The sequence below is a fragment of the Chanos chanos genome, chromosome 4, assembly GCF_902362185.1.
Source record: "Chanos chanos chromosome 4, fChaCha1.1, whole genome shotgun sequence".
Taxonomy (NCBI): Eukaryota; Metazoa; Chordata; class Actinopteri; order Gonorynchiformes; family Chanidae; genus Chanos; species Chanos chanos.
In genome coordinates, this window is record NC_044498.1 from 28,654,377 (window position 1) to 28,679,256 (window position 24,880).

A 24,880-nucleotide genomic window follows, 5' to 3' on the forward strand; every position below is an offset into this window, starting at 1 on the left:
CAGTGTAAACACACACATAAGCTAGTAGTAAAAATACAGACACGTTGAAAGTTTAATGAAAAAACTTTTATAGTTACAGCGAAAAGTTCTTTGGTCCATTTACTGTGAATGTTCCCTTTTTAACTCATGTTGCAAAATGGTCAAAAACATAGACCAAATAATTTATTGACCAAAAATTCAGATGAATAACATACTTTACATTCAAGAATGCAAAAAAGTGTACATGAAAAAAACAGTGTCTGTACGAGTCATTTAAGTGAAGTTGCAGCATGCATCTATACAGTATGACAATAAAAAGTAAGAGGCATACAAAAATATACAAAACTTCAGCTACAGCTTTTAGACATGTAGTGGTTGACAGAGTTATTATTTGTATGGCCTGTTGTATTCTGAAGGTTCCCTGTTGTCAGTCAGAGCTTGATGTGAATTCCTTTTTAAGTACTGGTTCTCCAAGGCTGTTCTCCTCTGTTTGGTTAACTGCTTCACCATCCAATACAGCATCGACCTCCTCCTCGTGTCTGTCCACACTGCAGCATGAGCTCTCTGAGTCACTGCTGTAAGAGCTGGATGTCTCATCCTCTGAGCTGGAATACACCTCAGCTCCATGGAAGATGTATCGATTTGGTGCTTGAAATAAGTACTGAGAGGCTGCAAAACAAAGTTTGATGATTTTTTTTTTGTTGCCCAAGGAGAAAGGATAAATATGGCATTATGGTGTGATGTTATTGTTGTTAATCGTGTGATATTACAACTCATTTGAAAAAATAAATTTCTTGCTGCAATTACACTTTACTGAGTAATGATATTTTATGTATTTTTAGCTCATCAACTTAAACAACACATTTCATATTTGTCACTGATGTGAATAAATTTGTATCTATTTTAATCCAAGAACCCTCACTGGGCAAATAGATGTAACAATTATTGATGTATCTCTAATGCTAGAGCTGAAAACAAGAACAACAACTGTTTGGGTAAACGGCCCATTCAAACAATAAAATAAATTTATTAAGCCAACTGAACATTTAAGCATGACATCATTAAGACTAAATGGTTCAAATTTCTCAAATGAAAATCATACTTGCAAGATGTTTGCTTATTGGACTTTTGCAGGCTTGATGCCTCCAGCATGGTCTGCCAAGTTTGACAGCGTCGTTTCCATGCTTTGCTGCAAAATCATCATCTTTTTTTATGTCTTCAGAATGCACATGCAATCCCTGCATTTCCTCTCCTGCACTTTCATGAGGGTTCTTTGACACCATCTCTGGGAATGATTCACGCAGACAGGAATCTCTCTTTGTCTCAAAGGAACATGCAGCTTGACCTGTACTCATTCCTTCAGCAATGAGGAACTGTGCTTTTGAGGAGAGGTTTGTTTCTTCTGTCTTCAAGTACTCTTCATTTGGACAAAGGTCTGTCAGTCCAACCACGTTGACTATTTCTGTCCCTGACCGTACTGGCTCCCCCTTTGCGGAACTGTGTCGTTCAACCTCGGTGAAATTTATATGGGAGGGGCGCTGTTCAGGAGTCACAGATAATCGAGGAGGCCTCTCTGTTATCTCACTTAGTTTTGAGGAGTTGTAGCAAAGCTTTTCAAAATCTCCACCCAGCCAATGGCAAAGTTCATTGACAATGACATCACAGTCCCCCAGCAGCTCTATGTCGAAGTTAAGGTGTGGGAGCGGTTCGCGATTGATCAGGATCTGAGGAACATCGTGTGGGATGGAACCTTGACAGAAACAAAATTACAAAACATTTACTGAAATAAAACATTTACATCTGCTGGTCAACTTATGCTCAAATGGCCACCCTTTACAAAAAATTTGGAGGCCATAAAAGCACATTAACATTCTCATAAATTATCATAAACATATAATCAATTCATTAGACAAACTATATCCACAACAGCTTAAAACTGCACATTACAGCCCACTATAAGAAGCACAGAGACAGAATACTGTGCTGAAAAAAGGCAACAATTTGCTGTACAACTTATGTGCCCTGTTATATGTGCACTATGTTGGATATGCCTTGGTAAACAGAGTGCTCCTAAAATGAAGGTTAGACATTGAAAAGACTGCTGAGAATCAGTGTCCTCATCAACTTCAATCAATCTGCATGACAACTGATTCAAAAGTACTTTAAAACAGAAAACAGTAAATGATTGAAACATCAACACCATCATATCACTGAACCAATGCTCGTGTTCAATTAAAGTCCTAAGAAAATACAAGATCACAGTGTTACTTAAGACTTGCATTATCAAGCCTGATTCATAACCCTTAAACTGACATGAAGTACTCTGTCACAGGCAGCTTAACGTTCAAGGTTTATATTTTTCAAGTTTTTATTTGTTGTGCATAATGTTTGCAGATTTACATAGGATGGCAAATCCAATAAGCTTTTAGTAATTCTTGTTATGTTGGTCAAAACATGTGCCGGGTCACATATAATTATTGTTTCAAACTAAGAACAAAAATGTTAGCATGTAGCATCTTCTAATTCCAAATTATTTACCGAAAATATGTTGCTTTGCAATACTGTTACAGTTGTTCATCAGAAATCTTACTGAATTTTGATAAGCTGTGAATCCTACAAGAATTTCTTTGCAAGGTCCAACATACTTGGGATAAGCGCAACTGGCCGCACTTTCAAAGATGATCCAATGACAATGAGGAGGTCCACCTCATCCTTATCCTGTTTCATGGCTCTGTGAAAAAGCTCTGGTAGATTCTCTCCAAAGAACACAATATCAGGTTTCATAATCGCCAAGGGAACATCGGGGCACCTTGGACAGTGAGGAACCACCTACAGCAGGACATTAAAAAAAAAACCCAAATGTCTTTGTTTCATTAAATTACCAAAATGCCTAAAACAAGAAATTGTAGAAGTTATTCATCATTCAAAAAAGGATGCAGATAAGGCGTGTGATTATGAAGTACGGCCACACCTGATTAAATATATCGTCCCTTAGAGCTTCAGAATCAACCTTGTATTTGCAGAATAGACAGGATGCTGTTGCAAAAGAACCTAAAATACATCACATGACAAAGAGCACGTTACCAATATTTAAATGACAAGTTTCTGCACACAAAATGTTGCGTATGTACAAGTGCCAAACAGTTCATCACATACCTAAGAGCATAAACAGTGTAAAAAAGCAAAATGGTCAATAATTTAAAGTATAGCATCAGAAGTTTGTTTCATTGATCTGGGCATGAAAGTATCAATTACCATGACACTGAATGACCCTTTGTACTCCAGCAACCTGCTCCAGGGTGTCAATGTTTTGCGTGTAGTTCCTCAGAAGTTTCCCCTCTTTATCAAGTGCTGATATGAACTTGTGACAGAGAGATGGCTGGAACTGTCCTGGGTAGATTTCCTAGAATAAAACAAAATATTACATTTGCCATGATCATCACATAGCTTTGCCAGTGCTTAAACATAAAAACTGGAAATAAATTGAACTTTCTTTTTACTACTGAAGCGATCATTTTCACTTTTGTTGGAAATGACAGCGTGGAGTTGCAATTGCAATGTTTATTTCATGAATTGAATTAACTGCAATAACTGACTATAAGTGCAATTTTCTGTATGTAGTTCAAATATACCAATTCCTAACAGAATGAGCATTCATCAGTGAAATTCAAAATGCAGTGGATTCAGCTACAATGAACCAATGGCACTAAACTGATTAAAAATGTCTTAATTTTACTTCTAGCAAGATACTAGGCATCCAATACCCCTGGTAACTGCTAAACTCCATGAGTGAGTAACAGAGTTAACCAAAATCAGGTGACATTATCGTTCAAAACAACTCATCAAAGTATGGTTACTCTTGGAAAGTTTTGTTGTACTGTGACATATCTGGTGCGGGTGTGTCCAAATCCAGATATATTATTCAGGAAAACACAAATAATGCGACGGAAGCAAATATTTTTTCGATCTGAAGTTGCTCTTTATTATTCTGGGGGAAAAAAACCCCCAAAAAACATGATTGTCTATGTGTCAGCAATTATGTTTCTTTAAATCAGTTCATATCATTGTGGATGACAAGATAAAAATGCCCATTCTGTTTGCAACACAGAACAGCACATTTTACTAACTGGTCGTTCCATTTACTACACAAAAGTGCTCGCTATAATCTGTAGTTGCCCCCACAAAGTCAGGTGCGGGAGCTAGTGAGACAAAAGGGTGTGGCATCTGGTTTACCTCCGCAACATGTAGTTTTTAGCTGTATGTGTTAATTTCCTCCATTAAAAAAAAAGGTCAAAAGTCATTTAATTTACTACACATTACTGAAAAGTGATCGCTATATTCTGTAGTCACCCCCACTGAGTCAGCGTGAATTACTGTTGTAAATTAGTAATTCACGTTTCCCTAGCGAACTGCAGTAACGTTAACACATCAAGAATCACGAATGTAGCATCAACGGAATTTAAGATTATTCCCTTCAACTGAAGGATACTTTTTTTAATATCTCTTTACTGTAAATAGTTTCTATTTCTAATGCAAAACAGACTCTTTCGATTTATAAAAGATTATTCCAGTTTTTGATTGTTTAGTGTCTCCCAGTTAAAGGGTGGTGGTGGTGTTCAGACAGCTGATAAAACTTTTAGTTTAGTTACAAATAAAAATTAAGAGAGAGAAGTATGAGGATATGGAAATATATTTCATAATTAATTATATGTCAATATTAAATCAATTTGATGCTGTGAAGGCACAAAAACTGCATTGTCGATGAATATTAGGTTAGAAAATACAATATTTGCCCAGTTTAAGCTAACATCCGGTATAAACCACGCACATTTCCGGCCTACTATCCGAATACAGATACAGAAACAGATAATTTTGTTGGTTGAACAGATACAGATGCAGATACAGATACAGATAATGACATCTCTGTACACCTCTAATATCTGGACTGACTAGCTCACACATACATGTCTACATTATAAGTGGCAAATTAATGAAAGCAAATAAACTGAGGGTCAAAACTGGGGGAGATTCTTAAAATGAATCATGGTTGTCTGGTTTTGATGTAAAGTATTCTCTTTTGTTCTGCAGTTTCTACCCTTTAAACTGGTTACAAAACAGCTGCAAGGGGCAGATGAAATAAGATAATGATTTTAACCATTCCTAGCTTCTGTGGAGGACTAGCAAGTGCTGCCAGTGTAAATCACTCAAATAAGAAATCAACATAATCAACAATTTTCTTAGTAAAAGTTGTAGCCTATACACAATATGTAATGCCTGAAATTCTCTCAATTTCCTTACACCTAAGACTACAATTTTGTCTTAATTTTGACTCCAAAAAGTACAAACAAGGATGTCTACTAAAGGTACATGGTGTTCTGTAAATAAACTGCTGTGAAGTGTTTATGGAGGAAATATTGACATCCAGTGAATGGTTTTATACTGGATACAATAAAATAGTCAAGTGGGCATTTGTAAATTGCACAGTTACAATGCTAAAAAGCCAAGCTGAAATTTCTTTAAGAACATAACTTGATCTATCCCGAGAAGGTCGGCTAGGCCTACCCTCTGTCACAAAACTAGCATCAGGTGCAATCCGTAAAAACAGACTGGGCTTCCACAAATGCTACATTCCTGCTGAAACATACTGCCGGGTGAAAAGAAGCCATGGGTGACTTTATATCACAGGATGCACATATGGGTCTTCACCCTCCCAGCTTGGCACAGAGGTCATACAACAGTCAGTAGTACAGGGAATCTGGCATACCAAATTGGATGTAAAAAGGCTTTTAAAAAACCATGTGAATTTAGACTCACATGCTTAGAATTACTGGGGTCCACAGTATTGTGTTCCTCAATCCATGTTGGCATATATCATCTATGGCATGTCAGTCACTTCTACCAGAGTTGTATTGCCACGGTAACACAAAATACCATTGTTAATCATGATCTAATATTTGTGTAGTTCCAGCTTACAATAATCTGTCATATCAGTGATCAAATGGGTGTGCATTTACACAGGTTTAGATTCTCAGTGGACTTTGAGAGTCAGATCATTTTGCTATATATTACAAATAGACCATATGATATGAGGAGGTGAAGAGGAAGACACTGATCAAACACATCACCACAACATAGGCTTCTCCCCCAAAAATTCCAAATGAGAAACCATGTGGTCTTACTGCTCAAAGTTTCACTTATTTCTACATTAGAAGAGCCACTGAAGACACTTGCTTCTACCCAATCTATCAAAAACTGTGCTAGCCACACACATAGGCTATATCACAAGTTCAGTGATGACACTCACTGCAGTTAGATTAGGTGCCATAGGCTGCAGTGTAATCTCTTGTCAGTTCCTGTTAAACAATTCGCTTTACTTTGCATATAGAAATACTCACAGGCAAGTTGTAATGATGGTTTCATTTGAAGTGGGCTAAAATCATTAAAGGGGAAACCATTAACAGCTAAAACAGGTGATTCCATTCAATATTATATCATGCACCATTCACAGGATTACAGACTATGTTTGACTCTTGCTTACCCTGTCAGGTAGCTGGGCCTTTCCTCCACCTGAAATAACCGTGTGTGTATGTGCTTGCAGTGTTGCATTTCCATTCAAAGGTGAATCACTTGTTATAGTGTGTGGTAAAAATCAGGTAGAGTTTTACATTCAGCCTATACAAGACAAAAACCTGGTTTTGTCCATACTATCTGTATCTGCTCTGGCCAACCCAGTCTTGACTTCAACAAGTGGTTCTGGCAGGTGTTAGCTCATATTTAATGAGGCTGTTTATTGTTAATTAGTGATAAAAGATGGCCTAATTAAGAGCAAACAAATTAATCAAAATTAGGCAGCACTATGCACACTACATTGTCATGAGCTCTCAGCAGGTGAGGGAGGGGAAAACAGAGGATGATTTGAATCTTAGTTTGCCAAGATATTGTTGTCCCTTTTGCAAGACTTCAATAACTGTGCCTGCTTCAATTGCTCAAATTACTGATATAGATATTAGGATTTGATAACATCCCTCATTTTGTCCTTAAAGCTGCAGCTGACAGGCATAGTATGATTAACACTTATTACTTTCTATAACACACAGGGCTGTCATTGCAGTTGAGTCTACCACCCTTACGACATGTCTTTGCCACCAGACTGTCTTTGTTCAATGTCTGCTGTAATGCCTCTTGAACTGACCTTGATATAGATATTGATTTGAGAACTTGTTTGGTCAGAGGAAAACATTTTCTGATGGTTCTGCAGGTTTCCCCAATGTAAAATTGAACTGACTTCACTACTGTAACAGATTTTCATTTTGGTTTCAATCCATACTGGTCAGATTTCAAGATGTGCTTAGATTGAAATATTTTGCTTTTGGGATTCTATTCCTTACATCTTTACTGGTGGAGATTCCTTTGCTAATTACGGCCCCTAGATTCATAACAACTTCAAACTGTTGAAGTTCTCTCCAGGGATGTAGTCTAGACCATAAGAAATACAAAAAGTTGTATAATTTTTAAAGAAGGGAGTTGGTGTTGCTTAAGACCAATCTGTATTGGCCATATTTGCAAATGTGCATTGACAGATATATTTTGCTTTTTGGATCCTATTCTTTACATCTTTGCTGATGTTGACTGCTAATTCTATTCTCAAGACCAAAGACTATATTTGACATGACCAATGGCTAAGATGGAGACAAGTCTGAATACAAATACCAGCATGTCCAAGACAACAGGAAACCCATTGTACGAGAGCACTACAACCGTATTTTCTAGTGCCTGACTGTAGTTCTTGTTTCAATGTTGACTCCACTATCTATCCTTTCTTCATTCATCCATAGTTCCTTCTGCAAATTGGTTTCACCTTAACCCTGCTTTCTCTTGCTTGTGGTTGTATTGGGATAAGAGTACAGCAATTTAATCTCAAATCGAAATTTTCAGCTGTTGAGAAGAGCATCCATTCAATATTCATTGATTACTCATAGCAACCACAAAGAGGATCACAGTCCTACAATGCATCCTTGACATGCACAAGCATATAACTGGAAAGCAGTTTTTGATGTTCACCTTGATCACTCAATCGAAATCTGAGGCCTCTCTTGCCTCAGTCAACAGTTATGACTCCACAATAAGAAACACATTTTTCAGTGGGAAGCATGGGTGAGTGGCAAGGCCAAAACCACTGCTCAACAAAAAACATTAAAGTTCACATTCCCAAAAGAGCTCTTAGTCAGGACCTGGATGACTTGCTATTACTGAAAGGACCATGAATATTGCTCTATACTAACAAATTCTACAAGAGAAACGCAGGCCATCTGTCTGTATGCTGAAGCTGAAGTCCAACTTGGTCATAAAGACAGAACGCTCTCAAACATACATGCAGACCAACAGGAGAATGGCTGAGCCAAAACAAAAGTTATGGTTATTAGTTATAAGTTATTAGCTTAGTTGATGCTTTCCTGTATGGCCAAAGTTCCTTCACAGCAATATGAGACCCTAGACTACAGAAGCTACAGCTAGTCTAACAGCTAAAGAAAGAGCTTAATTGCAGTCGTTGCTGGTGAAAGTGGCATAACAAGTTATTTACAGAGAGAAGGCGGTTACTTTTTCACACTGGAGTGCTTTGTGGTACATTGCTGTCGTTGGTGGATAAGTAAGTATCAGCTTTTGTGTTGCTGGTTTACTTTGGTTTCTTTTATGTAATACTTCCATTTGGTTGAAGATCTGATTGCATTCCTTGGCAAATATGCAAAGAGAGAGAAAATGAAATCAAAGGGCAAACACCCTCACAGGACATTAAATGCTTAGCCAATTACATTTTCGTGACAGTCACATTTAAACATTCCACAGTAACTTTCACTCACCTAAGAACATTTCTGAGCTTGGGAAAACACTGCCTAAATTAGTACATGACTTTTTGAGTTCAATACTGTAATACTACAACGCATTCCTCTCCGTTTGTTCTTCAGCGTCCTGTAACAGTTTGCCTCTGTGTACATTAAATTAAGAACCACATTGCTCAGTTTTTTAAAGAACAATTGTTTAGTAGTGTCTGTGTGAATAAATTACTGACACACACAAAATAGGATAAGTGCAACTGTGTGTGTGTGTGTGTGTACAGTATTGTGCAAGAGTTTTAGGCACTTGCGGAAAAAGTGCTGTAAATTCAGAATGCTTTCAAATGAATGAAATGAATAGTTTTTAATTTATATACTAACATACAAAGTGCACGAAACAGAAAAATCAATAGTTACATCAACATTTGGTATGATCACCCTTTGCCTTCAAAACATCACCGATTCACTTAGGTATACTTGTGCACAGTTTTGTAAGGTACTTGGCAGGTAGGTTTTTCCAAGCATCTTGGAGAACTTGCCACAGTTTTTCTATGGATTTTGGCTGTTTCAGTGTCTCTTCATGTAATCCCAGACCGACTCGTTGATGTTGAGATCAGGGCTTTGTGGGGGCCACACCATCTGTTGCAGGACTCCTTGTTCCTCTTTTTGGTGAAGATAGTTTTTTTATGGCTGTATGTTTGGGGTTACTGTCATGCTGCAGAATGAATTTAGAACCAATCAGATGCTTCCCTGATGGTAGAGCATGATGGATAAGAATCTGCTTGCATTTCTTAGCATTGAGGAAACCACTAATTCTGACTAAATCCCCAACTCCATTTGCAGCAATGCAGCCCCAAACCTGCAAGGAACCTCCACCATGCTTTACTGTTGCCTGCAGAGACTCATCCTTGTAGCTCTCTCCAGCCCTTCAATAAACAAACTGCCTTCTTCTAGAGATAGATATTTCAAATTTGGACTCATCAGTCCAGAGCACCTGCTGCCATTGTGCTGCACTCTAGGTCTTGCATCACTTGTTTCTACACCTGAGGAATGGCTTTTTGGCTGCAAATCTTCCCTTGAGACCACTTCTGACCACACTTCACCAGAGTGTAGATGGGTGTACCAGGGTCCCTGTGGTTGTTGCCAGCTCTGAGCTGATGGCACTGCTTGACGACTTCCAAGTGCAGAGGGATGTCAAATTGGTGTGTCATTCATCTGCTGAACTAAGTTCCCTTTGCCAACCACTGTGTTTCTTCAGAAGAGCTTAGCATAGCACATCGGGAAACACCTGTCTGCCTCGAATTTCCACCTGTGATAGACCTTGCTGATGCAGGATGACCACCTTGTGTCTATGCTCACCCTTGTCATGGTACAAGATTAGCAATCTGTTCAGCAACCTCAACTTTTTAGTATGGCTGATCCTCACCCAGTTTTATTCCCTCTACACAGGTGTTTGTTTCAGTTAATAATTGTGGTTAAACCTGCTTATGTTGCTAATGATTCCCAACTATTTTGTTTAGTTCTTTAGTATAGTTGTTTTATCATGCATTGGATTATATATCTCTACAAAAAGGTTAGGAGGGTCTGGAAGGTTTTGTTTTAATTTTCCACTTTCTTTCCTTATTTAGTCTTCATGGCACATTTCACTATTTTCAAAAGAAATGTTTGGAAATCTGGTGGAGGAAATGTGATGGTCTGGGGTGCTTTGGTGGTGGTAAAGTGGGAGATTTGTACAGGGTAAAAGGGATCTTGAACAAGGAAGGCTATCAGTCCATTCTGAAACACCATGCCATACCCTGCGGACGGTGCTTGATTGGAGCCAATTTTCTCCTACAAAAGGACAATGACCCAAAGCACAGCTCCAAACTATGCAAGAATTACTTAGAGAAGAAGCAGTCAGCTGGTATTCTGTCAATAATGGAGTGGCCAGTGGAGTCACCAGATCTCAACCCTATTGGGCTGTTGTGGGAGCAGCTTGACCATTTGGTACGTAAGGAGTACCCATCAAGCCAGTTCAACTTGTGGGAACTGCTTCAGGAAGCTTGGGGTGAAATTTCTTCAGCTTTTCTCAACTAATCGACAGCTAAAATGGAAAAGGTCATCAAAGCTGTAATAGCTGCAAATGGAGGATTCTTTGAGCAAAGTTTGAAGGTCAAAATTATTATTTCAAGTAAAAATCATTATTTCTAACCTTGTCAATGTCTTGACTATATTTCTTATTCATTTTGCAACTCATCTGATGAATTTAAGTATGTGTTTTCATGGAAATGTGAAATTTTCTGGGTGACCAGAAAATATGTATGTGTACATACATATATATATGTACACACACACAAACCTAGATTAATATAATAGTATAATATTTGTTGAAAGAAACAATTGGAGGCATTTAAAACTAATGTTACATTCAATACTACAGCATATGATCATGTTCTGACAAATAAAAAGCAGAAAGCTGTACTGAGAATATTTTACTTGATTTGGGTGCCGCAGCACAGCATCAGCACATCTCCAGCTGTGCATGTACGCAACTAAATGACCACCTACAAAAGCCCAATGTTATTTTCAAACCCTTTCCCAAAGTAGCTTGAAATGTATTGCTCCATTAAGATTTCATGTTGTATGTCTGCTTAACAACCGAGCGTGTCAATGAGTGGTTTTGATTGAATCTGAGGCAGTTTTGTGGGCGTCACAGTTGTAACTGGCATCTATGTAGGGAATGTCACTAACACAAAAAAACCTGGCGGTGGACAATCACTGTTAAATTTAAATACTCTGTTCTTGAATACACAGGTATTGTGAAGAGGTACATGACACTCTGGTTGCATCTGAGCAGAAAATATGCATTTGTAGTTGAGGACATCCTTGTGTGTGGCATCAATCAGCTAAGTCAATGGCATTACCAAATACCACATGCCAGACCAGTATCCAAATCCATAACCAATTTTCTCTTTTTGAACAAGCAGGGAAACCAAATATCTGTTTTCGCTGACCCTACTTTCAATTTTTCCTGCAATGATATAAACCACACAATATACTGTAGATTGGAAAACAGGAAACAGCATAGGCTTAACTCCATAAGAGACTTAACTGGCAAACCAGCACAAACATAGGGACTGCTGCATAACAAGGTTCCTACAGCTTAAGGCAGGTTAGATTTCAGACTTCAAGACTATTTTAATGCCAGTCGGAAATTTAAGACCAACTTTACAATAACTAAAATATAACTGGAGTGTAGGCCTAATCTTTTTTTTTTTTTGCCATGTGCAGTTGGATTCTCATTCCCGTCTTAATGGCTTGATACCATCCTGTAAAGATAACCTCCCACTCATTAATAAAAGCAGCGGAAATGGACCAATCTATGACTGTCCCTCTGGGGAAAAACCTAAAGCCTTCGAAGATGAATTGCCGCCAATTAGTCAATCTTTTATACAACTTTGTCAATCTGAGAAATATTGCAACACTGTTGAAATGTTCTAGTGCCTATTCTAAATACACAAAATTCACCTGTATTATTCACAGTTTGGACAGATCACCACGCAGCCAACAGGCATTCTGTGCATTCTTACACCTCTGTACGTAGACGATAAGCCTGTTAGATTACAACAAAGCGCATTAGAGATAAGTACAATAGTATCAGCTCATATAGGCCTAATAGTTCATCTACAAAAAATACTTGAAACACAAATCATGAATTTGATTTCTCATGTTATGCAAATAACAACAATTTGATGATTAGTAATAACTGGATAATTTAGAATGCAATGTGTGTATCTTGTCCTCTAATGGAAATAGATATTCATTTCATTTGCACGCAAATGGACAACACTGATGCACAATTGTGTCCCTTTCAGATCAAGTGTGTTAATGGTTGTTGCTCGGTACTGGTTTCAGCCATGCTGTGAAATCTTGATTGAATAGGCAATTTTCATTGAATTTGCACTTCTCCATGTCATGTCATCGCTAACTAGCAGACAGTGCATCGGCTCTGAGCATCCCAGCCTCAAATAAAACGAGTGTTGTTGATCCTGATCTGCATGACGTTAATGCGAGAGGCATTCGGTAAATTATTTAAAAAAATAGATGTTAACAATTATTCTGAGATTTTAAATTGCAATGTCAGAAAAAAATCAATTCATAAAATCCTACTTCCTATGTATTAGAATTTTTAAGACTTTTGAAAAACTGACTTAAGACATTTTAATACCAGTTAATGCCTTATTTTTAGATTAATGCATTCAATGCCTTGTAAGAGTTTTTAAAGATCCACAGGAACCATGGGTAATCTCTCCAATCATGCTCACTATGTAGAATCTTCAGATCAGATCCCTCTTATCACCAAAGTGTACCCGAAGTACAGGTACACAGTGACTGCCTTTTGTATCTCTCACCATCCAGCCAATCTATACAGCAACTAAGAGGATTTTTAATGCTAAAAGTACATTTACAATCCTTTTAACAGAGAACCCAATATTTATACTAATAGTTGGCTGTCCCAGATTAAATAGCTTACACTGCGATTTGCAAAGTTGGCACCATCATACTTAAATATCTGAAATATTTGACACTCATAACAGGTAAGTATCAACAAACTCTGGTTCATAAAACAATTCAAGAGAGGAATTCATACACACAATCATGCTATACATAAGGAATTTGTTATCAGGGAACTGTGCCACAAACCTTAAGTCTCAAGCTACAACACAAAGGAACAGTCTAATTTAACACAGCAGTTTTTTTTGTTGTTGTTGTTTGCTGGTTTGTTTTTTTTACACTACTTGCTGAATGAATATAAATGATCCTCTGTAATCCTATTTGACTATAGCACAAAGCTGACCCAGAAAACCGAATTCAAAGCAAAATGCCATGTGTGAAAATTGTAATTTAGTTGAGTGTAAAGATAAATGTCAGTGAGCAGCCTGGGGGTTGTTTGCCTGACGGTTGTAAGGAAAAGCTTGAGTTTCATTATGCTACTTTTGCAGTCTCAATAATACTTTGGCCAGTTTACCTGTTGCTTGGTCTTCAACATGACTACTTGAATGAAGTTAAGGTCTTCATCTCTTCTCTGTTTCAGTAGTCTTGTGACAGGCCTCTGATGTTTGTTTTCTGCCTGTCTTGGAAGTCGCTTTGGAAAAAAGCGTCTGCTAAATGAATAAATGTAAATGTAAATTATGTTGTGCAGCCAGCCATATGATTAGTGGCACTGCAAATATAGCAAGAACTGGATGCATTCTAGTCAAGTGGTGAGCTGTGATTGAGCAACAAGTTATGTTGTTTTAGTGTCCCATTTCTCTTTTTGTCTTTTTGCCTTGACACCAAGACACACATAAAAGGCATGTGACCTGCCAGACAAAGCTGAACAAGCCTCCTGTTAAAATAATCTTCAGTCAGAGCCCAGAAAGGACCTCTTTGACACTGCGTCCCATCCAGATTCCACCTTGCTTCTGCTTCCCAGCCCTACCCTTGACTGATCTACTGCTGAGATAACCCTGACACATACTAATCCCTCTCAATCCACGATATAACCCTAACACATACTAACCCCTCTCAATCCACGATATAACCCTGACACATACTAACCCCTCTCAATCCACGATATAACCCTGACACATACTAACCCCTCTCAATCCACGATATAACCCTGACACATGCTAACCCCTCTCAATCCATGATATAACCCTGACACATGCTAACCCCTCTCAATCCACGATATAATCCTGACACATACTAACCCCTCTCAATCCACGATATAACCCTGACACATGCTAACCCCTCTCAATCCATGATATAACCCTGACACACACTAACCCCTCTCAATCCACGATATAAACCTGATACATACTAACCCCTCTGAATCCATGGTGTTTTCTGATGTACCTAAATCTCCCTAATCTTTTCTTTCATTTCCACAAGATTTTCCTGCATTACCTCTCTATATAATTGCTAACCCACACTGACTCCTAAAAGACTTCAGACATCTCATTCCCTCCATTTGCATTTCTCAGTTATTTGTCATAGTTTTTACTATTTGTCATTACATTAAAAATGGAATGGGTGCAAACCCAGTGTCCGTCAAAGGAGGACAGGGACCTCTTCTGAGCCTTGGGTCTACACAAATAAAACTAAGTCGAAAGCAACAAAACTGAATTTGAAAGATTACAATACGGCTTTAACTGGATTGGTAAATCATATGAATGTATGAAAGGGAAAATTAATCTCCATATTTACCACTGACCATGCTCTTTCTAAACATCTAGACAACAGAGAGAAAACCACATATCCATTTCTAGCTTCATTCACATATTTTATGTTGAAGATACAGCACCATCAACATAAAGACCACAGAACAAAAGGAAACCAAAAACCTGTATCCTGTATTCTGCTTGTATTCTCTGCACAGCAGAGCATGTTTCTGCTCTGCACATGTTTCATCAAGTACTCTACAGTAATCCTGCACTTTAACTTCAATGCAAAACTGATGTGAGTATCTGCATATTTTGAGAAGTGTGTACAGATTCGGATAACTAAACCAGAGTCAATGAACTTTGCTCCCTAAAACAGCAAACCAGAAGTTATACAGAACAACATGGAGCAAACTGTATGTTACAACATCATAGGTTTTTGGAGTATTCCGTAATATGGTGAACCTTCTGAAGGAATATGTCAGGTAACTAATCATACATCAATATCACTGGTTCATGTAGATAAATAGCATATTAACAATATTTCAAACAATCTGTGATATGAAGAGCGTAACAATTATTTGAAAAATGTCTTCAGTCAAAAAATGAACTGATGGATATATATTCAGAGTACAACAACATTTAGTCAAAAACTCTTACAAGGCATTAGGTGCCCCTGAGCAACATATTTATTCTCAAGGTCTTCCCAGAGGTGTTCCACCTCTGACATGGGAAGCAGAAACTGTAAACTGCTTTGTATAAGACTGATAGCAGCATTTGCGTTTATTAACTTGCTGGTCCTATTCACTCTCAAGTTCACCCTGCCTCGATCTATTAGTTTGTCTACAGAGCAAACCAATAAGTAAACAACACAGTCCACATGATTCTTCATTTTGTCCTAAACCGCTTGGACTCTTCCAGCTCCTGCACTAGGATCCAGATTGGCCTTCAGCTCTGCATTCAATACTGTTGTATCAGAGTAGCTCAAAGGAAAACTGCCTCAAATGAACGCAGACGCCTCCATCTACCGCTGGATTATCGACTTGATGGACAGGAGGCAACACATGCAATTGGTACCCTACAGATTGAACTCCCTTTCCATCTGCACTGGTGTACCACAGGGACATGTGCTCTAACGTCTCCTCTCCTTTCTGTACAACAGCAACTGCCCCTCCAGTGACCCTTCCATCAAACTGATAGGCCTAAAGCACAAACATAGTCAAACCTCATCAGCAACAATGATGAGTCAGTCTGCAAAACAGAGGTGGTCCACTTGGCAATGTACTGTTCTGATAACAACGTGGAGCTCGTGTTCTCAAAGTGATCACGCAAAATTAAAAGTCCAGTATAAAACAGCAGGGACAACTATTGATCATGGTAAAGGCCACTTAAATACACACCCTACACGTAGCTTGGAAGTCCAGAACAGGAGTAAAACTTATTGGTGCCTGCCAAAGAGTCAGAGCTACAAACAAATCTGATGTTTTCACAAACTTGCTTACACTTACGATTTCCACAGAAAAACTCATTCTGCTCATGTTTCATAAATGGGTGATTGCAAGTCTTATACAACTGTGAAAGCTGATGTGTTCATCAACATTAAATATATATTACATGAACTTAGATATTACAAGAACACAACATTTGTTGGTGTCCCACTGAAACATCACTATTTCCATCTTTTTATTTCTATGTGAGACTATGTGAGAGTCCTATCCTAATGAAGGCCTCTTGGCTAAAGCACTAACTGACGGAAATACAATACATTAGGGGATCGGGGATTGCCCTTTCTATTTAATTTAGTACTGTTAAGCCAAAGGACAAAAAAAAAAAAAAAAAACAGTATCATGGGAGTGAATGGCTTTTCAACTGCAGTAACTGCGGTAATTTCCTTGTGGTGTGAACTGACAAAGGCAGTCTGCAGGCACTGGTTTGGCATGGATGTTCCTGAAAGGTCATCAAAGAATGGGCGAAGATTCATTTGAGCTGTTAAACTAATCCGCTTGACATCAAAAAGGATAACTTAATAATCTTAGTAGTAAAGCCATTGAAATTTTCAGTAGTTCAGGGAGCAATGAAAATAAATGCTTTGAGCATCTTTAAATTGTAAATTTGGATGTTTTCCTTAAGAATAAACAGCAAACACAAACCTTGGCAAACTTGAAGAAAGGTCTTGGGTCTCTTTTGAAGTACTCAATGTCAAACATTGCTTGAGGATCTGGAAGATCAGGAAAGTCAATCGCAAGTCTGGCATAAATCCCATCTCTTGAGCGGAAGTCTGGTATTCCACAAGAAACTGAGACCTGCAAAAATAATATAATTAGCAGAACAAAGCAGCACTATTTTGCGTCTCTCACTATAAGAGAGGATACATGCTAATTTTCACTTTCATATTCCTAAAACCTACTTTTTCTGCTACATGAACAGCTGTAGGCTATCCCTCATAAAGTCATGGCATCTGTTTCCCTGAAACCTTCTCCAACAAGCTGCACTGTACACTGATTCAGCGTCTTTCAGTTGGTGTAAAAAGAGCTAAAAACACTCAAATAGGAACCGCATGCAAAAAATGCACTTAAATGAGTACATATGAGGTCAAGTCAACGAACTAATTGATTCAGATACGGAATAATTGTGGCAATTGTTGCATTATGGATATTTAAGCAGGAGCTGAGAATTCACTGCTTGGGGGGAAAAAAAGAAGGAAAAAAGTTCAAAACCTCAGTGGCTTTGTAGAGTTAAAATCACCGGATTATCCACAGATTTAATCTCTAAATATCTAAGTCCAGGTGTTCTATATTAGAGTCTGAGAAAGGTTAGTGCTCAGTTTCATGACTCAGCCCTTGCTTAACAACTTGTCTAATACTTAATCTAAAACAGCAGCCACATTCCAGCGACAACAATGCTTAGAAACACACAGGTTCAGTTTAAACTTCCATAAATACTACCACACAACAAGTAACACTAGCATTATGATGGATTTAACGAACACTCCTTGATGCTGCTGGAAAAGCACAGGACACTGACAACTTGTATGTTACACTGTAGCTGTAATTTACAGTCCTTAATATGAATTTGCCGGTGTACATACAAATGCTGGATACAAAGGAGGGTGATTCTTCGGCATAGTATAGATTACATCCAATTGTTTCCCCCATACAATTTTATTACTTTTTAACTACAAATTGGAGTTCACTGAACAGCAGCCATGAAGCATTCTGGGGCTCATTTTGTGTTTGTTTGATGCAAAGAACTGCTGCATCTTTTGCATCAATTATTGCACAAAATTTATTAGAAGCATTATTGAATTTTATTAGCACCGCATTTCGCAAGGTCTGAGGCTGTTATAACATTAGCATTCCATGAGAACTACCATGAGAACTAAATATCGGTTCTTAGCATACAACATACCCCTGCGCCAGTTAGCACGAGGATCTTTTTACTCTCATTGAGCAATCTGACAGCATCTTCAAGGGTGTTTATGTCTTTGCGTTTCTTTCTCTTCGGTGGCTCTGAGATGTTGATGATAATCTGCCATAATGTCATGTCATCGAGATCAGGAGGAAGGACCATCTCTGGCAGCAAGTCTTTTAAAATAGTCCGCGGATCTGTCTCTCTCATTATGTGCTGCTGAATAAAACGGTAGGAACCTGGAAAAAATGAAAACAGTGTGAGAATGTGAGTAAATGAAATATTCATATTAAATATCAATATACATTAATTAAATTTACCACATGGAACTGTGTGATATTTGTGACCTGTATTACAGCATTTTGGCAAAACATAAAGGACTCTGCTCAGCTTCACTGTGTTCAGTGAATTTCTATGCATTGCACACACTGATTCATGGTTTAAAATCATACCAATCCTAGGCTGGGGAGTCCAGTCACTTGAACTTGCATGTGAGGAGCAGTCATCGTCTTCATTTAAAAAATCAGCTGTGGTACACATACGGTCCTGAACACCATCATCAATCAGTCCTGCACGCAACCATAAGCAATAATTAAGACACAATTACATGACTATCACACAACTGCTAACACTTCATCCAATTTACAGATAAGATTATTTACCAGATGCTCCCACCCAAAGTGTCTTATAAGAAGTGCATTTATGTAGAACACAAACAATAAGCCACCAGGCGCTGACACCACCCATTAAGAGGATCCGTACTAATTTGTGAAACTTTGTTTTTAATATAATGTATTGGCTTAATCTCTGAACTATCCTGCATACACAGTGGCAATTTTGGGCCAGAAAACATAGGTAAGTGGTTGTGTGGGACAGCATCACAATGAAATAATCTGAAAGTGCTATACTCCTCACTGTGACATAGCGCGATGTCAATGGGTGAGAACAACGAACATAAAATTAGAAGTAAAACAACTATTTATTTTTCTTTGTACCGTGGTAAATATGTGCAAATAAATCTAAATGTTCTTTTTAATGGCAAGCACAACAAAAGTATCTGATTGTTCTACTTGTCTGATTGCTTCTCACACTGGGGCAGATATAGTGCCCTGTCATCTGGAGGCTGCTCATTAGGATGCAAAGCATTAAAAGCTGCTTGTACATTGTTGACATACCTACATTACTACACAGCCACCATGCACTAATAAGGCAGAATAAACAGGTCAAACATGTCCAAAAATTGAAGTTCTATTTAAAAAAAAAAAATCTTAGCATAATTTAATTAATCTTTGTACAAACGTTTGTCATGTTTGACAATGTGTTATGAAGACTAAGAAAAAAAAAAAAACAGTTAAAATTTGCAAGACATTCTAAAAATATTAAAGCACTTTCTTTCTCAATGTAAGTAGCAAAGCATTAAAAACAGGCAACAAGCTCCGCATTATAACAAAAACTAGCGTGTTAACCAAACTTTCCTGTCATGAAGCGCTTACTGAACTCCCCACACAGTAGCAGAGAGGCAGCCTAAAGGCCTCAATAAAAAGATGTTCTATGCACAGAGACCTATGTTGACATAGAGCTGAAAGGTATACCAAAAAAACAATATGACTATTGATCTCACAGACCTTTCACGTTTGCACATTTTCCTCATGTGACTGACCTTGGTAACATCACTCCTTCAGACAAAACAAATGTCTAAGGATCAAGGAACCAAGAAAATCCACTATTCTGACCCATACAAGAAAAAGCAATTTCGACCCTGTTTCAGAGTTCCTTAATGAATAAGAGCTGTTTTCTTTTGACCATGAGCCCATTCAATTATGATTTATTTTTTTTCAGCTGTAACATTGAGGAGGCATTGTCATTTCTGATATAAAATTACACTGGCAAACTAACTTCATATTGATGATGGTTCAAATGACATGGTGGGTCCAAATGTGCAACAAACATTATATATATATAAAAAAAAAAAAAAAGTACCTGCAACTACTTAAAAGTACACTTGACAATTCCAGAATCAAGTAATTCTATAAGACTAGTAATAAATAAACGTTATGCCTAGATATTATTTTATAATTGCACACTTTATGCATAATTTCTCTAAGCTTTATTTCAGATTCAAGTCTCTTTTCAAACCATCAGTAGTGACCAATGCCAAACAATCTATATGAGAACCTCCGTAGCATGCACTGTGTTATTAAGTCTATTGCAGCAGATACATGTAGAGTTCTGACTGTTAAACATGCTTCAACTCTTATGTTCACGCATTCGTCACGTCTCGCCTCGATTACTGCAATGTTCTTTACTCTGGTCTGCCTGCCTCTAGTACCAATAGTCTTCAGCTGGTCCAGAATGCTGCTGCTAGAATTCTGACCAGAGCGAAGAAGTCTGATCACATTATCCCTGTCCTGGCTTCCCTTCATTGGCTCCCAATTCATGCAAGGGCAGATTTTAAGGTCCTCATATAAAATTTTACATGGGCTTGCGCCTTCCTACCTGTCTGACTTAATTACACCCTATAACCCACCTCGCACCCTGCGCTCTCAAGATTCTGGATTATTAGTAATTCCAAGAGTTAAAAAGAAGTCCCCTGGCAACCGAGCCTTTTCCTACCGCTCTCTCTTCCTCTGGAATGGTTTACCTGCAGAAGTTAGAGAGGCAAACTCTCTCAATACTTTTAAAACAAGACTTATCTATTTTCTCGAACTTATGCATAATATAATTTTGATTTGACTTTGTTACAGACATGTAAAGCCCTTTGAGACTATAAATAGTGATATTGGGCTCTAAATAAATATTATTAAATTACATTAAATGTTAACAAACAAACCACTAAAAGCAACTTATAAATATCGGATTTTTTGTATCGTTTAGGTCTCGTGTATTCACATTTAGCCTACCTTTGGATGAACTTGCACGTTGTTGATGACTCCCATTGATTTGGAACGCACCTATTACAGTTAGGCTATGTGAACTCTTGAGGTTGATGACGGATTATTTCCAGGGCACAAATGTTCCAGTGCACTGGGTTAACTTTTACATTGGGACACTGGAAAGCCCAATTTCATCCACTAGCCTACATATAGAACTTGGGAGTCACATCTTCTCCATTATAGTTTATCCCCAGCTTACAAGTTGTGTTGAATATGGTATGTAATGGGATCTGAAGCTAGATCGGACATCAAAATGGGCAGCTGAAGACACTTTCTGGACCCGCTATGATCAAAGCTGAACATTTTCTCCCAAACAATTCACGATAAGGTATCTAGAATGTTTTTGCATACTGTAGACTGTTTTAGTGATAAAAACGTGACAGTTGTGAATAGTTGTGCTATCTTCACACTAACTAAGCAACAGTCTTCCATCTCAAAATTTACAGGCTCGGAGATGTTACTTTTTATAGACGCCAAAAGGTCCTTAAATGATGTTAAATTAAAAACAAAGAAACAAAATAATAAGAATTCTAAGCATATCTGTCACATCATCAAAACAGATAACATTTTGCAACAACTATTTCACAAATTTGCCGCTACCACGTTAAGACAAGCGAGTCGATTTGAATTCATCAGATACATGTTTTTGTTTCAGTGATGGGTTGAAAACAAAACAGTAATTGCTGAACTTCACAGCACTACTTAACTCATTTAGATATTGGAGTAATCAAATAAAAGTAATCAAAACCGGAAAACTGAGCTAGATTGAACATGCATAGATTATGGAGAACACAAAAATAAACCTGATATAAAGAACACAAATTTAACGCGCGACCCTTTCTACTGGGTTCCTCTGAGACGTACAGGACACCTTCTAAGCCTAGGTGTAAATGAACGGAAATACAAATGGGATCCAGTCACATTTAATGTGATTACTTTAATATATAGGCACAGACTAGAGCTGGCAAATTCAAACTAAGAGCCAAACTCCGCCTCCATCGGCTCTCATCCGTCCAAATAAGTGACCCACCAAGTAACAATGCTTCTCCGAATACATGAAAACAGCGCCGTATAACGTAAATTAAAAATCATACCGTTTTCAGTGAAAAGAAGTTCAAACAAATTATCTTGTAACTACGTCGTGAGCTGTAACTCACAGGGCAGGAAGACTTGAATAACAAGTGCAAACTTTATCAGGGCCTCTCGAATCGGTTTAAACATATGTAAGACATTTTGAATTTGAATTCAGAACAGGGTACACAGTTACTGCATTGGCGCCCTTGTTCCTCTTCAAATGTTCTTTAAACACAGTAGTAATCACAACTCCCACCTAAAGTGTCATTTCACCACCTGAAAAAACGTCAGGCACAAGCGTGTACTGGTTCGGTAGCACCAACAGCTAACGTTAGCCTTACCATATAACTTAAAGCTTGATTAAACGTCTACAAATGTATAGACTCTCCTAAGCATCTAAAACTGACGTGGCAGTCACAGACGGACAGACACATTACCATACCGAATTCACCAATTCGTTACCTAATGTCTCTGGTCCTGAAGTCTGGGGACTATCCGTGCGATTTTCATTGTTACTGGGCCTAGAGCTCAAAATCCCATTGTTGTCTCCACTTGGTGCCATTGATCTAGCTTGTCCCATCGCCATCGCTGTTTCCGAGTCATTTGGCTGTGTCGGAATCGACGAAGTCTGACTTTGGCTCGTATCTGCACCGCATATTATTTGTCCTCTTTGAATAGCCATACGTTCGGATCTTACTGATATACCCAGTCTAGGCTTTTTCAGAACAGGCTCCTCTGACTGAATATTGCTAGCGCTAGCCCCCACCGGTACAACCTCGTCCGCCATTTTCGGCCGTGCGATTACGTAGACGTAGACGTCTTCTTCTTCTTCCTCTTCTTCTCGCGTTATAGCACTACGTAGTTGTTAGCTTGCTACGTGACTTAGTAGCGTTGTAAAAATTCCTGCCAACGTCACATCATGGCATGCCATTGGTGCCAAAATACCTGCTGAGGTATGACATGCTGTCAGAGCCAAAAGTTGTTTTGCACCTTGCAAGGTATCCACTTACGTATTATAGGTGCGCTCAGAAATAGACTGACAGTGTGATCATTTGGGCTCAGACCTTTACCATTTCTTGGCGCGGGGTGGGGGTGTTTAGAAATGTGGTTTGCTATGTGGTTTGTAGTACCACTTAATTGTTATAGGACTCATCAGCAAAGGTTATTCATTTTCTGACCTGCTAAAATCATGTTGCTATGACTAACAGACACCCTTGAGGCCCCAAGCGGATTTCACAAACTCCGCAAACTGCTTTCTCCTTGTAGCAATGAAGGATAGTAGCGATTTTAAAAGGTACACTGCAGTCAACAGGTAATAATAATAATAATAATAATAATAATATTTATTTAGAACCCAATATCACTAATTATAGTCTCAAAGGGCTTTACATGTCTATAACAAAGTCAAGTCAAAATTTTATCATGCATAAGTTTGAGAAAATAGATAAGTCTTTAGTTTTGTTTTAAAATAAGTTTATATTGCTCCTTATTACAAAAAAAAAAAAAAAAAAAATCACTCATCACTTTGAGTCTGCAGAGTCATGTCCCATACAATAGTTATTAGTGCAGTATACAATTTGTCAAGTTTGCCACATAGTGCAGCTTCATGTTATGTGTCTTTCCTCCCACTGCTAGCCTACATCCCAAAAGCCTCGCTTACTGAGATGCAAAATGTACAGAGTGACTGCAGCAGATCAAAGGGCTTGTATCTTGTCAGCTGTTTTCAATGCTGTACAAGCCGATAAGGCTTAGGGAGTGATTGGCACAGGGATATACTCTATCAGTGAGTTTACTGTGTCAGAGGGGTTGTACTTTATGAGTGGGCTTTGTTTTTGTGAGAACTGCCTGAAAGTGTATTTTATTTCCCAGTCATTAATTTGTTTACTATAGAAATTTTGTAAAGCTCAGTCTCAGGTTCCTGATCATATTCAGGACACATTTAGAGAGACTTGTACCAGTATGATTTCAATTCAATATCAGTAAATCTTCCTACTACTTTTCCTTGTTGGCTGACGAATTGGAAAATAAATATCAGTCAGTCTATATGCAACAAATCTGGTGTTGAGTCAACGATGACTAAAAAGTAACTGGCTTCTCTAAGCTCTGTAGCAATGATGTCTTTAGTCTTCTCACCTAACCAAGATTCCTGAGTAACTGCCATCATGGGTGTTGGGCATCGACGGTTTAAAGGTTAAGAATAGTAAACAGGCACAGAGATGGTTTTCAGTACTGTCTTCTTTATTGGAGTTCAATGATGATACACCCGAAACAGGAGCAAAGAGGAGAGAAGACTCTCCTGCACACTGTGCACAAGATGTTACCCAGACTGAGTCATAATGTTACTGAGTAAGGAAAACAATTTCTCGTGCAAAGATACACCAATGCCCCACAAGGCCTTTGACCTCTTGTCTGCTACAGATAACAAATACCTTAAACCCATATCTGAGAGAAAATGAGTTTGCTATGTGTGAGG

General features: G+C 38.2%; 1 protein-coding gene across 1 annotated transcript; it reads right to left on the minus strand.

Annotated features, from left to right (window-relative positions):
- Window positions 1–76: 76 nt before the first annotated feature.
- On the minus strand, window positions 77–23,180 carry sirt1 (sirtuin 1). Its single transcript, XM_030772641.1, has 9 exons — window positions 22,870–23,180; window positions 18,853–18,969; window positions 18,401–18,639; window positions 17,143–17,295; window positions 3,235–3,382; window positions 2,951–3,030; window positions 2,625–2,808; window positions 1,082–1,729; window positions 77–648 (listed from the first exon to the last, which is right to left on the minus strand). The coding sequence occupies exons 1-9, from the start codon at window positions 23,087–23,089 to the stop codon at window positions 407–409; spliced, it is 2,031 nt and encodes a 676-aa protein (XP_030628501.1). The 5' UTR covers window positions 23,090–23,180; the 3' UTR covers window positions 77–406.
- Between the last annotated feature and the right edge of the window lie 1,700 nt (window positions 23,181–24,880).

Excerpts from the sequence above, each read along its gene's own strand:
- sirt1 (XM_030772641.1), bottom strand. The coding sequence starts at position 23,089 with ATGGCTATTCAAAGAGGACAAATAATATGCGGTGCAGATACGAGCCAA. Across the intron at positions 18,640-18,852 it reads GACTCCCCAGCCTAGGATTG|GTTCCTACCGTTTTATTCAG; the intron begins GTATGATTTTAA and ends CATTTTTTCCAG. Across the intron at positions 649-1,081 it reads AATAAGCAAACATCTTGCAA|CCTCTCAGTACTTATTTCAA; the intron begins GTATGATTTTCA and ends TTTGTTTTGCAG.